General features: G+C 51.1%; 2 protein-coding genes across 2 annotated transcripts in view; both read right to left on the reverse strand.

Moving 5' to 3' along the window:
• Positions 1 to 1,050, reverse strand: part of LOC101651392 (antigen peptide transporter 2) — a 9,110-nt gene extending 8,060 nt beyond the window's left edge. Inside the window, 2 exon segments of the mRNA XM_045292286.1 lie at positions 6 to 355; positions 943 to 1,050. Of these exon segments, the coding sequence (XP_045148221.1) occupies positions 6 to 347 (342 nt within the window). The 5' untranslated portion in view covers positions 348 to 355; positions 943 to 1,050.
• Positions 1,051 to 4,195: 3,145 nt separating this feature from the next.
• On the reverse strand, positions 4,196 to 10,834 carry PSMB8 (proteasome 20S subunit beta 8). Its single transcript, XM_030886197.2, has 6 exons — positions 10,673 to 10,834; positions 9,564 to 9,711; positions 9,290 to 9,401; positions 6,028 to 6,157; positions 4,733 to 4,937; positions 4,196 to 4,495 (listed from the first exon to the last, which is right to left on the reverse strand). The coding sequence occupies exons 1-6, from the start codon at positions 10,817 to 10,819 to the stop codon at positions 4,407 to 4,409; spliced, it is 831 nt and encodes a 276-aa protein (XP_030742057.1). The 5' UTR covers positions 10,820 to 10,834; the 3' UTR covers positions 4,196 to 4,406.
• Between the last annotated feature and the right edge of the window lie 3,629 nt (positions 10,835 to 14,463).

The following is a 14,463-nucleotide window of genomic DNA, read 5'->3' on the forward strand; positions in this document are numbered from 1 at the left end:
CACACCGCCCAGCTTAGGGCTGCAGCCCCATAGCCCACCAGCAGCCAGCTCCAAGGGGCTGAGGCTACCCTGGCTGGGGGTGCACTCAAGGCCCCTGGGACCAGAGCCCTCAGTGAGAGAAAGAGGGGCAGCACCAGGCAGAGCATGGGCAGCAGTGTCCCCCCAACCTCCGGCAGCCCTCTCAGCTTCAGCAAGCACCAGAGGCCCCCAAGGCGGACGGCTGCCTCCAGCCATAGGCCAGGAAGCCCTCCAGGGAGCAGAGCCCCCAGGGTCCCCTGAAGGAGCCAGAGCAAGGCCAAGTCCAGCAGCAGCAGGCTGGCCCAGGATCTCAGGTCAGGGAGTGGCATGGTGTTATCTAGTGGGTTAAAAAAAAAAAAATTACATCAGCCTCCCGGTAAACTGTGTTACAGACTGCAACTGAACTCTGTAAGGTTTCTTGGCTTGTGATCTGAGTCAGCAGAGTACGTTCGAACCGTGGAACTGTGTACGGTCCAAGAAAGAGTACGTAATTAGGGAAGTAGAGTCCCAGTCTTTGTCCCTTTGAGCCCTATCCATAGACTCCCATTGCACTCAACCCGTTGGTGGCAAGACCCCCTGGGGTCCCGGTGCCCAACACTACATCCCTCCTATCACAGTACATCCCTCCCCAGGTGGCCCTGCCTGCCCATGGGAGATGGAGAGCAGATGGGGGCGGGGGAGGGGCAACTGTACAATTACACTTAATCTAACTGAATGATGGATTGCTATCCCATCTGTAAGAGCTCCCAATAAAATGATGAACTAAAAACAGAACAAACTTTCCCCTGATCCCCCTGCCGCACCCCAACCTCAACCTGCACCACCGAGTGGCACCCAGTCGGGCAGCCCCTGCGCGGAGGTGCCCCGTGTCGGGAAGGGGGCGGGGGCTGGGAGGGGTCCCCTGCGGGCGCTCCACGGACTCACCGGGGGCGGCTTGGGGACTGCGGCTCCAGCGGTCTTCGGTCCGGCTCTGAGACCCGCCGCTGCCCTGCGCTGGCTGCCATCCGGGTTCGGCGGCTTTCGCTTTCGCTTTCCCCTTCGTCTCCACGCCCGGTCCCGGCTGCGCGCGGGGACCCCGAGGGGGCGCGCGACACCCGCCCGCCGAGCGCAGAGCCGGCCCGCCGCGCCCTGGAGAGTCTCCCCACCAAGCAGCCGCTGCCCCTTTGCAATAGGAAACGACCGCGCTGTGCGCGCATGATCATTACGTAAATTGTGTTGCAATGACTGTCACTCTTTGCCTAATGTTGTCAGACTTCCAAGATCTGGACCTGTTGCAAAAAAAAACGGTCTGGTTCCTTGCATGCCAACAAGCAGCTGTGGAAGGGAGACTGCGACCAAGTCCCCTTAGAAGAAGCCCAGCAGTCTGTGTGATCCCATGATGACAATCCTAAGAATGAAATATGACGTTGAGCTAACATTGTGAACACCTAATTTGTAGAATAATCCTCTATAGAGGACCGTGGGAACACAAAACCCATCTGCATAGTTTCTACCCAGATCTCCTACAGCCTTGCTATCAGCTAGAGATGATTGTCAAGTTCATTATGGGGGATCCAAGCACAGTATCATATAATAGGCCAGCCCACCTCCCTCTTGACCCAACCTACATTTGCTCCAGGCTTAAATAGCTCTCACTTGCTCCACGACAGAAATTTTCTTCTCTGGTTTTTAAAAAATTGTTTGGTGATTTTTACTCTTTCTTTTTATCCTTATCTTATTACTATAATTACTTGTTTTTCCCCTTTTCTATAATAATTTTATTGTCATTCCACTATATCCGTCCACATACAATTCTGTCGTTCTGTCCCATTGGGTGGGGTTATACAATCATCAATGCTATCTGCCCCCCTGGGCCCCTCCTCCCATGCCCTCCAGGAAGCACCCCTCTTGTTCCTGTCTCCAGGGGCCATCCATAACTCACTTCTTTCTGGTTTGTTTTCTTTTTGCTTTTTTATTGTTTCTGTTCGATTTCCCAGTGTAAGAAGCACAGAAAGAACGGCTGCATGGAGACCTCAGTGCAAGGGTTTTTGAGGAAGTCGGGGAAGAGGGCGGAGGAGCAAACAATGAATGCAGGAGGGGAAGGGAGCTCTGGAACTGGTTGTGTTGATGGATACACAACTCTAAAAGGGACTTACCCATGGGCGTGTGTGTTATGTGAATTTCATATCAAGAAAACTACTAAAAAAAAGAAAGAAAGAAACCCACGGTGATCAGCGGCTACCATCTGTGAGAGAGGAAGAGTTTTTGCTTAGGGCATTGAGTTTTCGTGAATGGTGGTGGACTGCTTTGGAAAAGGATGTCAGTAATGGTTGCATGCCGAGTATAGTCAGTGGCACCAAATTCTACATGTAGAAGGTGTTGAATTAGAGAATGTTTTGTTGTGTATATCTTCCTCCAGGTAAAAATTGATAAGGACATTAATAACGAGCACAAGGAAGAAGGAAATGTGCTAAATTGATTGTGGTAATGGCTGTATAAGTCTTCTTGATATGTCTGAAGTGTTGGATTGTGTGATATGTGGGAGGAGTGCCAATAAAACTGTCTAAAAGAAGAAGAACCATTCTGTCAACATTCCACGTCATAAGGCACAGTAAGAAGAGCAGCTCCTGAGCAAGGAAGGCCCTCTCCTAAGTGGGGGGGGGGGGCTGACTGGGATTCCCACACACCACTTTTGAGCACAGGCTGTCCTGACTTGTCTTCAGTCTCCTTCTCAATAGTGTACCTTATCAAGTAGGGAACAGACCCCAAACATTCAGCACCCCAAAGCCAAACTCACTGCCAAGGGATGAGTCATAGTGACCCCATAGGACAGAGGAGAACTGCCCCTTTGGGTTGATTTCCAAGTCTGTAATTTTTTTTAAACTTTTTTATTGTGAATTAGTTGATAGGGAGCCTACCTATCAGATCATCATTTGGGCACTCAACCACTTATCAACCCTCCCCACAGCTTGCGCTACTCTCCCTGCCTCTTTCCACACACCCCTCTCCCTCTTATAGAATATTGTCTCCCCCTTCATTCACATGAATACCTATCTACCTTCTCAAAAACGACCCAAAAAAAACCCTCACACACACACACACACACACAAAAAAGGAGTCAATTTGAACTCACAGTGACCCTATAGGACAGGGTAGAACTGCCTCTGTGGATTTCTGAAACTGTAACTCATTATGGGAGAGGAAAGCCTCCCCTTTTTCCCAAGGAGCAGCTCATGGTTTTGAGCTGCTGACCTTGTGGTTAGTGCCCAATGCTTAACCACTACCCAGAAAGCCTTACCTTTCTCCCTCTGAATGACCAAGGGCGTTGAAGTGCTGACCTTGTGAGCAACCCAACTTCTAACCCACTGCACCACTAGGGCTCCTAAATCTGTACCCCAAGTCATGTTGGGAGCCATGTTGGGAGCAAGGCCAGGTGCTGGACTTTGAGCATTAGTCTATCGTATGATGATGAGAAGAGACAGACGCAGAATAGGCAGCTTGCTTTATTCCTGAATAAATCCAGCTTATTTTATTCCTTGCATGGCCAGCTTGCTTTATTCCTTACTTTATTCCTGTCTGTGGGATATGCGGCTTGCTTTATTCCTGAAATAACTCTGAGTTAAAACTACCTTCCAAACTCAAACAGACCTCCACAGAGAAGATCACTTGGGCTCCACACCACTCTTTTCTACTGTGATTGGGTGACTTAAAGTTTAAGAGGGTGGGTGTTTGAAGGAGGCAATTATGAAAATTGCCCCAACCCTCTAGGCTCCAACATAATTCAGAGAATCCTCTTCTTTTCTTTTTGTTTTCTCTGGTTCTTTTACTTTTTCCTCCTAGCCCCCACTTCAGAGAGTCCTCCTCCTCATCTCTTTCTCTGCAGTCCCAGTCCTGTCATCTTGCAGTGAAGTGAGACTTCCTCATGAAACCGAGCCCTTCCTGTCCGCATCGATGTTCAATACCCAGTACGTCCAAGCGCTACTTAAAGTACACAGGAAGCTGTTTCAATTACCACACACATTGAGGTGGAAACTTTATCCTCCCACTCTACAAAGTCGGAAAACGTTGGCGGGTTGCCGACTCCCCAACACCCAAATCAATAACAACAGACCACAGGAGTTTTTTTATTTCTGGCTCTACACACACACACACACACACACACACACACACACGCACACGCAACCACAACACAAAGCCATTTACAATGATTTTCCTTTATTGTGCTTCACGGGGCACCCAGAGGTGCCGAAAGAGAGAGAGAGAGAGAGATCCATGAAGTCAAGAACATACGGATGAACCCCGCCAGCTCCCCCTGGCCCTGCGTGAGGTCAGGCCCTCGCTCTCCTGGTCCAGTTCCCTGCTTCGGGCAAGGAGGTTATCAGAAGCGTCCTGCCCAGCCGTGGCCGCCATCACTGAAGGGCCTCCCGATACTGGTGCATCAGGTCACTGACATCCGTGCTCTCCACCTTTCTCCAGCCATCTTTCTGCATGTGGTACACTGGAAGCACATGGGAAGAGCACACGCGTCGTCTCTCACTTCAGGATGTCCCTGTTCATGATGCTGTGCTAAAGGTGGCACATACACACACACTCCAAGCCCTTATTACTGGGACCTCTCCTGACTCTGATCCCTCCCGCTGAATGTTTCCGTCTTAATACACACACACACACACACACATACACACACCCAGGGGATGGGATGGGGAACATGATGGGGATAGCACTGGTCACTTACTATTGACCACGCCTCCGGAATAGCAGTCTCTGTGAGTGGCATGAACAATAGCCCTGCGGCCCAGGTCATAGGCCTCTTCCGGGGTAAGATTATGCCGATAGCCACTGTCCATGACCCCATAGGCATAAGTGTTCCCACTCCCAGTGGAGAACATGTTTCCCGAGAGCCGAGTCCCATTGTCATCCACATAGTAGAGTCCAGGGCCCTGTGGGATGAAAGAAGAAAAGGCCAGGTTGGCATTGGAAAAAAGAGGGCCGCTCACCGAGAGGTCCCGGTGCGAAGCATCCAACAGTGTGCACAGGAATGGAAATCAGCACAGAGATATTGGTGTGGGGATTAGCACTATAGGACTTTGGAAATTAAAAAGCAAAGACATTATGAATGAGGGGGAGAGTGGAGTGGAGACTCAAAGCCCATCTGTAGGCAACTGGACATCCCCTTACAGAAGGGTCACAAGGAAGAGACAAGCCAGTCAGGGTGCAGCATAGCGTTAAGAAACATACAACTTTCCTCTAGTTCTTTAATGCTTCCTCCCCTCCCCACCCCCACCCCCACTATCATGAGCTCAATTCTGTCTTACAAATCCAGCTAGACCAGAGCATGTACATGGGTACAGATAAGAGCTGGAAACACGGGGAATCCAGGACAGGTAAACCCCTCAGGACCAATATTGAGAATAGCCATACCAGGAGGGTAAGGGTAAGGTGGAGGAGAATGGGGAACCAATCACAAGGATCTACCTATAACCCCCTCCCATAGGGATGGACAACAAAAAAGTGGGTGAAGGGAAACATCGGTCAGTGTAAGACATGAAAAAATAATAATTTATAAATTATCAAGTGTTCGTGAAGTAAGGAGGGTGGGGGAGGGAGGGGAAAATGAGAAGCTGATGCCAAGGGCTCAAGTGCAAAGAAGCTGTTTTGAAAATGATGGTGGCAACACATGTACAAATGTGCTTGACACAATGGATGGATGGATGGATGGATGGATGGATGGATGGATGGATGGATGGATGGATGGATGGTGATAAGAGTTGTACGAGCCCCTAATAAGATGATTTTTAAAAACAAACTAACTGGAAAAAGCAAAGACACCCTAAGAATCATCTGGCTTATCCAAAGTGGCAAGCTTATGAAGCACACACAGAGTTGGGGTGGACCGAGAAGTGGCCCAAGAATACACCGGAACAACAACCTCTGTGCCATGGGTCTCGCAGAGGAAGGAACGCGGTGTACGAAGTGGGGAAAGGTCTTTCGGCCGCGGGCGGGGAAGCATGCGGAATGGAGAGCACCCACCTTCTTGTCCCAGCCGCAGATCATGCTGCCCATGGAGAGGCCCATGCCCCGGTACTGGCACATCATGTTGGAAAGCAGTTTGGAGGCTGCTGACACCGAGATTCGCTCCCCGTTCCGAAGGTAGTACAGCCTAGTGAGCAGGGAGGGGGGTCAGCTGAGTGGCCCACTTGATGGGGCGGGGAAAGATTGGAGACAGAAGTATTTGAAAGGGCATGATTGTGTAGGGTCTGTGAATCAGGGTAGGCCTTGGACCCGCTACCTGCAAGGTCTGTGGTTCAAACCTACCAACTGCTCTTCAGGAAAGATGAGGCTCTTGGCCCCCATGAAAGATTTACAGTCTCAAAAACCCTACATTGGATTGCTGTTGAAATTTAAACTACCTAAGTAGACGCTCTCACTGCCATCCAATCAATTCTGACTTATAGCATCCTATGGGACAGGGTGGAACATCACATCTGCTACATGCTATCCTAATTGTCCGTCGCCTAGGGAGGGTTTCAGGGCTGTAGGCAGGAGGCTGGGGGGTCCCCTCTCTTGGGGAACATCTTGCTAACAGAAATTCCTGTTTGGTGAAGAGGGCCCAGCATCTAAGCAGAGGGTCTTTTAAGGTCCAGAAAAGGAAGGTGTGGTCGTTACATCATTTCGGGTCAACTTGAAGTGCTAGGGTCAAGTCTAGCCTGATGGTGCCTCTTGTGGGCATGATCTCCTCATGAGGAGGATCCTGAGAACCTCCCCCTTTCTCTCTGCCCGCTTCCTGTTGTGGAGTTACGCTGGGACCTGCAAGAGTCCTGGAGATGTGTCTGCCGTAATTGGATTCATGGGACTTTGCACCTAATGGTTAGTGATGCTCCTGCATTCTGCATCATTGCTTGTGGTTGTGTGAGTCTCAAGAGGGACTTGTGGACTCGTATTGGACTTACGGACTCATAAAGACATATGTACTTGAGTTGGACTGGGCTGGGATGTTATCTTGATAAAGAATGACCTCTTGATATAAAGCTCTTTCTTATACACCTCTGAGTGTCTCTGGATTTGTTTCTCTAGTCAACCCAGCCTAACACAGAAAGAAACATGAAAATTCATTACACTGACCCCTAAATTCCCGCCCGCTCTTCCTGGGTTTCTTTGGCTGCTGCAGAATGATCCTTTTTCTGACTTACTTCTCCCCCATGGCAGCCTTATCCCCTGAGGCCTGCTGTCTTTTTGTCTGTCCTGGAGGACTTGTCTACCTTTCCCGTTTTGGGTTTGCTGGGCGTGGGGGGCCTTCTTGCTGGACTCTTTGTCCACAGTCTTTTCCTCCCCCTCGGCTTGGGCCTCCAGCTTGGGTTTCTCTTCAGGCTTCTTGGTTTCTGGGGCCATTTTCTCCTTGTAATTCTTTTTCTCCAGTGTTGCTGGTGCCTCTTCCTTTTGGGGGGTTTCTGGTTCCTTCCCTACGGGTTTGCTGGGCTCTTTGCCCTTGGCATCACCTGGCTCTTTTGGGCCATGGTACCCTTCTCTTTGGGTTGAGCCTCTTCCTCACCAACACCTTGGCAGGAGCTTCCTTCTGTTGGATCTCAACTTCTTTCTTTTCTTCAATCTCTTCCTTCTTGACTTTAACTTTAGGTTCTTTGCTCTCTACAGCAGGTCCCTCTTCTCCTCAACCTCGGGTTCGGGAGCCTCCTTCTCCCCCCCTCCTTTCTCTTCCTCCACCTTCTCTGGGGGCTCTTTGACTTTAATCTCCTGGGGTTTCTCCTCTTCTTTCCTGGGGGGCTGCACCTCTTCCTTCTCTGAGACCCCCTTCTCAGGAGCTCCGACCTTTCCTGGGGACTTGACTTCCTCCGTAATAGGCGGTTTGGCCTTCTCAGGGGACCTGACGTCTGCAGGACACCTTGCTTCCTCCTTTATTGGGGTCTTCACTTCTGGGGAGTCCACATCAAAGGTCTTGATCTTCTTGGGGGACTTGGCATCTTCCTTCACGGGGGACCCTGGCCTCTTCTGGGGACTTGGCCTCAGCTGGCACTGTTGCTTCTCCCTTCCCAGGAGATTTGGACTTCTCCGGAGATTTAATCTGGCCTCTTCCTTCTCTGGGGATTTGCCTTCACCTGGAGGTTTTTTGTCTTCCTTCGCAGGGGACTTGACCGCCTTCGCCAGAGACACGCCTACTTCTGCTACAGGGTATTCTGCTGCTTCTACCCGTCTGCTTCTTCCTCCTTGGCTCCTTCTTCTTCTGTCGCTTCTTGGATTACTTGGATCTCCTCCGTCTATTCTTCTACAATCCCTGGGCCTTCTCTGACTTTTCTACCACCTTGTTTGTCTCTTCACTTGTTACTTCTGAGCGGTTCACTAAGGTGGTGCCCTGGGCGCCGAGCGCACGTCGTCTACGTTCACTTTGGCTGCCTCCGACGGTCGGCCCAGCCACACTCGGAGCCACTCCTCGGACGGCAGCGTGCTGTGCACTGCGTGGCCCTCGAGGAGCGCGCGAATGTCGATGTCACCTCGCACTTGAGCGCATCGCACACTCCGGTCTGCGCCTGCGCGCGCCAAGCCCTGGCTCCTGCCAGCTACGCTTGTGCACCCGGCGCCGCAGCTCTTGGCCCGCGTTCAGACCCCGCGGTCGCTCCTCCGCGCTGCGCCCTCCATCGCCGCCACCGTGCCGCCCTCTCCGGGAGGCGCACCCACAGTGCCAGCGAGTAGACAAGGCCTCCGCCGCCAGCGGGCAGCGGCGCGAACGGGGCGCCCAGCAGCTCGCGGCCAGAGCAGGTGGGGGCTGCGGGTGCGAGGGCGAGAGAGCTGGGCCAGGGCGGACTGCCCAGTAGCAGTGCCAGGATGCCCGCCTTTACAGCCCCGGGGCCCTGCTTGGCCAGCCCCTTGGCAGTGGAGGATGGGGTGGGTGGTGGGGAGGCTGGGCGCCACCCTCCCGCTCCCCACCCCTTGCTCAGGGCTGGCCCACCCCATTTGTGTGTGAAGGGGGGGAAGGGAAAATATATTATATATGTGTATATATATATATATATATATATATATATATATATATATATATATACACACACACACACACACACACACAAAGCATCCCTAACAAATGGCACTTCCCACCAGAGTTCATGGTGTGGCTGATACCTAATTGGCTAAATTAGCTGGAGCCCATACCGAGATTTAGGAGGAGGGTTTTTAACCCCTAAGGCTCTTTTGTGAAATTCGTTTTTAGCGCTAAGCAGAAGCACAGGGGGAGGGGGAGGAGCAGACCACTGGGAAAGAAAGAGAGGTGAGAGGTCTTGCTCACCTGCACTCTTTGGCCAACAGGCGCTCCCAATACTGACAGTCAGCCGCACAGCCAGACATGGTGCCCAGCAGGTATGGATTAATCTCTATCACCTTGTTCACCAGTAGACTGCCTGGAAGAAGATGGGGTTTGAGAAAGGTCAGATATGGTCCCCTGCTCTCCCTGAGGACCCTAAATCAATATCATTTCCTAGTCTATGGCAGATGCTGGGCTCCTACTGAGAGAATAGCGCCCCGCTTTCCGGAATAAGGCATAGTGGGGTGCACACACTCACTAATATAGCTCCCAGATGAAGCCCTGGAATCCACTGCCACAATCACTCCGTGCTGGAACTTGAAGGCCAGTGTGGTGGTGCCGTGGGCCATCTCAATCGGAACCTTCCTTTCTCTGTCCCCACCGAGGGCCCGGAAGAATTCAGTGGGCTGGTGAAAGACAAGAGTAGAGAAAGGGACGCTGATAACTTTTGTGGTAGGAGGGTCCAGGGAAGAAGTATTAGAGAAGATGGGGTGAGGGGCCATGGAGAAGTTCCCCGACTTTCAATGCAGTTCAGAACCAGTCTCCCGGAGGAAATGGCTTCAAACAGTGGTTCTCAACCATCCTAATGCCCTGGCCCTGTAATACAGTTCCTCATGTTGTGGTGACCCCCTCCCCACCATAAAATTCATTTTGTTGTTACTTCATCACTGTAAGTTTGCTACTGTTATGAATAGGATGAACCCTATTCATAGGGTTCGTTCGACACACACACACACACACACACACAAAGGGGTCGTGACCCACAGGTTGAGAACCGCTGGCTTGGCGCAAAAGGCAGGAAACACCAACGTTTCATTTTCCAGTGGAGTAGAAATGAAAGCAAGCCAACGTCATCCTCACCAAGAGTGATCGTCGTGTTTTCTCAATGAGAGCTCATTTTAACCATCAATAGGGTCCCCATTTTACGAGAGAGGGTTCTGAGAACCCCACTGCATATGCGACTGGATCAACTCCCATCACAGTGACTTTCTGAGGCGAGACCAGGCGGGCTGCCAAAAGTTCACAGGTTTTTCAAGCCCTGTGATAAGTCCCCGCAAAAGGCTACGTGATTTGCGAGCGGTGGAAAAGGGACTTAGAGCCTCTTCTTCCGTGGGAGCCCCCACCCCATCTCTAAGCCTTTGTCCACCCTCTCCTCTGCACTTCCGAACCCTCGGGAGCCCAGCGCCCCAGACCCACGTGGCCTTGCCAGGGGCCCTGGGTTCTTCCAGGCAGCCTGGACGCTGCCCGCTGGGCCTAGTGGACGCCCCCCAGGGCGCCAGCCCCGCCACAGAGTAACCCCCAAGCAGCCCCTCCATTCTTCCGTGCCCGCCTGCCCGCGCCCTCGCTGCGTTCCCAAACAGCCCCAACCTGCATTCCCCGGGGGAGCGCGAGCTCCAGACACCGCGTAGAGAAACTGTAGTGTCCGGGGTCCGAGTGGCGGCTGCCTCCCACTCCGGGGAGAGCCCAGTCTCCGCTTTGCCTCCGGGGGGCTCCGCACACCTCCAGGAGCGCCATGGCCGCCGGCGCCCGAGCTCTGCGGGCTCTGGCACAGGAGGAAGTGAAAGCGAAAGCCTGTGTGCACAGGGGAGGGGACCCGGGTTTTATGGCTGTTGTTTGTGCACCTCCACATCCCCCTGGCCTTGAAGAGAAGACGCCGGCGGATGTCAAGGGGCCGGAGATGATGGCACGTTAGAGACGGACTTCAGGGCGCCAGCTGGGGGAAACGATGGGGAGTGGGCTGTCGGAAGAAAGCAAGAGACGTCTCTGGGGACAGTTAAGGAGGGGGCAGGGGGTCGCACCCTGCAGAGCCTGCGGCAGGAAGCTGGAAGCCAGCTGGCGGCCGGGGAGCAGTCTGGAGGAGCGAAAGGGGGATGAGGCTCGGGAGGCTAACGGGAGCATCCTTGGTAGAAGTTGGGGTAGGGTGGGAATCGGTGGGGGGCGGGGTGTTCAGGGACACTATGCCCAAGAATGTAAGGGGAAAGGAGCGCTAAGGACAGGATACAGTCTCTAGATTTTTCTAGGTGGTTCGCATAGGGCTTTGTTCAACGGTCCTCCTAAGCTGTAACCAGAGCACGCTCCCTCCGCCCGCCCGGCTTCCGCAGATAATTCTTCCCCGCCGGGCCCGGGTGAGTAACTCTTAAACTCCGCCCCTCCTCGCAACCTGTGCAGGCCTAATCTGCCCAGCAACCGCTTACATCACGCTCTGCTCCTCCCTGAATGGACGGTGAATGGAACCAACCACGCCCCCTCTTCTACAATTCCCCGAGCAGAAGTGGTGCTACTTTGCAGCACGGCGATCGCGGAAAAGACCAGAGAAGGCTAGGTAGTGCAGAAGAAAGACACCTCGACTCCATCTCAGAAAGTCCACGGTTCGGAGCTGCGGCGGCTGGCACCCTTAGGGGCGCTGTCTGGGGTCCTGCCCGTCTTTGATGGACATCGTCTGGAAGCCATAGGGATCCTGTACTCAATCAGAAAACTGGAAGGTGGCTCACAGGCCAGGAGTAGTAGGGAAGGGAGGCTCGAATACGCATCATTTCATGAAGGAGCATCAAAATCAAAGCTCCTAAGCCCTGTTAAAGGAGGCCAGGCCCTTGGGTGCCTTGTTTTCATGCTAGCTGTTTGAAAGGATCGGGTGCTACACTAAGCAGGCCTGATATTTGGAAGGGACGGGCTAAGGCCGACAGAGAGGCAGGAATACTGGGCAGAATAAAAAACATGATCATTCCTCGGTGCTACCCATTTCTGTCCTGCGTGAGCTGCTTAGTCAGGGAGCAGGAAAAGCAAACACACTGACAGCCATCGTGAAAACAACCTTCCGTGTTTTGTTCCAGGGAAGCAGTTGACAAGTGCCCTCATTCCTTTTCCCCAGATCCATTCCGTGCCGGAGAGCAGGAGAATGGACGGGGTGGACAGTGGTCTTGGTGCCTCACAGTTATTCTGCACTGCTTATGCATGTAATCCTTCTCGTGCCTAGTTCCCTTCGGTTAGTGGGTTTTCCATAGTCTAGGCGTTGTCCTTAATCAGTTGTACCACCTAAGGTGACTGGATGCAAAACACAAGTGCCCACTCACGGTCTGGGCCTTCCACACCCTAGCTTTGGCACATTCCTTCAAGGATGTAGACCGTGTGTCTGGGAAGATGTCGGTGTAAATGTGAGGAATATGGGCATGGGACTAGACTTTGGTTTGTCACAAGTGGCTGCTGCCTGTATCAATTACCATGATCTTTATGAATTTTGCTTGTCATTCTTCAGTTCCCCTCAACTCCCCTCTGTTGAAGTGCTGGCTGTAATGTTGCCATAGGGACGTGTGGGGAAGGGGGGGAGGTGAGGGGACTGCTTGCTCAGTGTGCTGCTTTAAGTTTCTAAACGAAGCCATATCGTCACCCTTATATTAAAGTGTTCGTCTGCCTCTCAGGGAAATCCAAACTCCATCAGCTGCTGAGAGCATCTTGGCTTTTGATATACAGTGAACCCTCGTTTACCGCGGTTAATCGGTTCTAGACCCTACCGTGATGAATGAAATTCCGCGAAGTAGGATTCCTTATTTGTAAATCAAATATTTTCGTAGTTAGAGCATAGAGGACATGAAAAAACACCCTTTAGTCACCATTACACTCGTATTACCCAATTTATTAAACGAAAAAGGGAAAATACAGTAAAACATTTTGCACGTTACAATTATCATTTATTATTTATTATATTATTTATGGCATCTAGTTTACAGTATTACATATTTCACATACAGTATTATTATACATAGTTCTTACAAATACTGTAATCAATGGCGTGCAACCTCCACGATTTTCTTGCCATCTTTGATCATATCCAAAAGTTTTACCTTTTCCTGGATGGTGAGCATCTTCCTCTGGCGCTTAATTTTATTGTCAGAAGGCTTAGAAGAAGCAACTCGTTTAGGAGCCATCATAGGGCTTAGATAAAATTTCTTAAAAATCGCAAACAATTACAGTACACTGTACAAAAGCAAAAATGCATCTGATACGTAGCTCCGATACGTAGCGATGCAGACAGAAGCGTGTACAGTATGAGCCAATCAGTGGCAGTCATGACAGAGCATGCGCTGTTACGCAAAAACCGCGATAGAGTGAAGCCGCGGAAGTCGAAGCGAAGCGCGAAGTGGCGAGGGTTCACTGTAACTTCAATCTGCAGTTGGCCTTCAGGATGCCCTGTGGCACGCCAGTCTGTGATGGCACTAAAGGCCTGCTAAAGTTAAAGCATCGTCAGCACATGCAGGCTGGACCTGATCTTTTCCAAAATTTTCTGTGGTTTTGGTTTGTACTGTTTGGTCCACCTTTTGATTCTTCGTATTGGAGTGTATCTCAGAGGTGTAGGTCAATGGAGGTCACCCTCTTGAAGCTGTCTTATATGCTTTTCCATTTTTAAGTATATGACACCCAGGATTAATGGACCTATAGGGACAGCAAGTAGAATAAGGGGTTTGGGGAGAGGGGGTACAGTGGGGGGGTGTTGGGGAATAAAAGGGAGACAATGTCATGGAGTCCATGAAAAAAAGGAATGTTTGGAAAGTGATTGTGGTAGCAATTATACAATTCTGCCTGACGTGTTTGAAATAAGGAATGATGTGATATATGTGTTAGATCCCAACTAAAGAAAAAATACAACCATAAAAAAAGACCTGTTAAAACACTAAGCTCAACTTTATTTTAATTAAATCATTTTAGTTAGCAGCCCATCATGTAACCACCACACCACCATGGACATTCAATTAAATCATTTTATTGGGGGCTTCTACAAATGTTATCACAACCCACACATACATCCATTGTGTCAAGAACTTTTGTACATTTGTTTCCCTCATCATTCTTAAAACGTTTGCTTTCTACTTGCGCCCCTGGTATCCGCTCCTCATTTTTTCCCTCCCTCCCTGCTACCCCCTCCCCCATGAACCTTGATAATTTATAAATTATTATTGTTTTGTCATATCTTACACCGTCTGACGTCTCCCTCCACCCACTTCTCCACTATCCATTGCCCAGGGAGGAGGTTATATGTAGATCTTTGTAACTGTTCCCCCTTTCTCCCTCACCTTCCCTCTAGCCTCCCAGTATCACCACCCTCACTACTGGTCCTGAGGGGTTCATCTCTCCTGGATTCCCTGTGCTTCCAGTTCCTATCTGTA

This window comes from Echinops telfairi, unplaced genomic scaffold (assembly GCF_000313985.2).
Source record: "Echinops telfairi isolate 266 unplaced genomic scaffold, ASM31398v2 ScPeMD7_655;HRSCAF=1070, whole genome shotgun sequence".
Classification (NCBI taxonomy): Eukaryota; Metazoa; Chordata; class Mammalia; order Afrosoricida; family Tenrecidae; genus Echinops; species Echinops telfairi.

Coding starts and splice junctions, on each gene's coding strand:
- PSMB8 (XM_030886197.2), bottom strand. CDS start 10,819: ATGGCGCTCCTGGAGGTGTGCGGAGCCCCCCGGAGGCAAAGCGGAGAC. Junction 6,158..9,289: donor CTGTTGGCCAAAGAGTGCAG/GTGAGCAAGACC, acceptor CCTGCTCACTAG/GCTGTACTACCTTCGGAACG. Junction 4,938..6,027: donor TCTGCGGCTGGGACAAGAAG/GTGGGTGCTCTC, acceptor TTCATCCCACAG/GGCCCTGGACTCTACTATGT.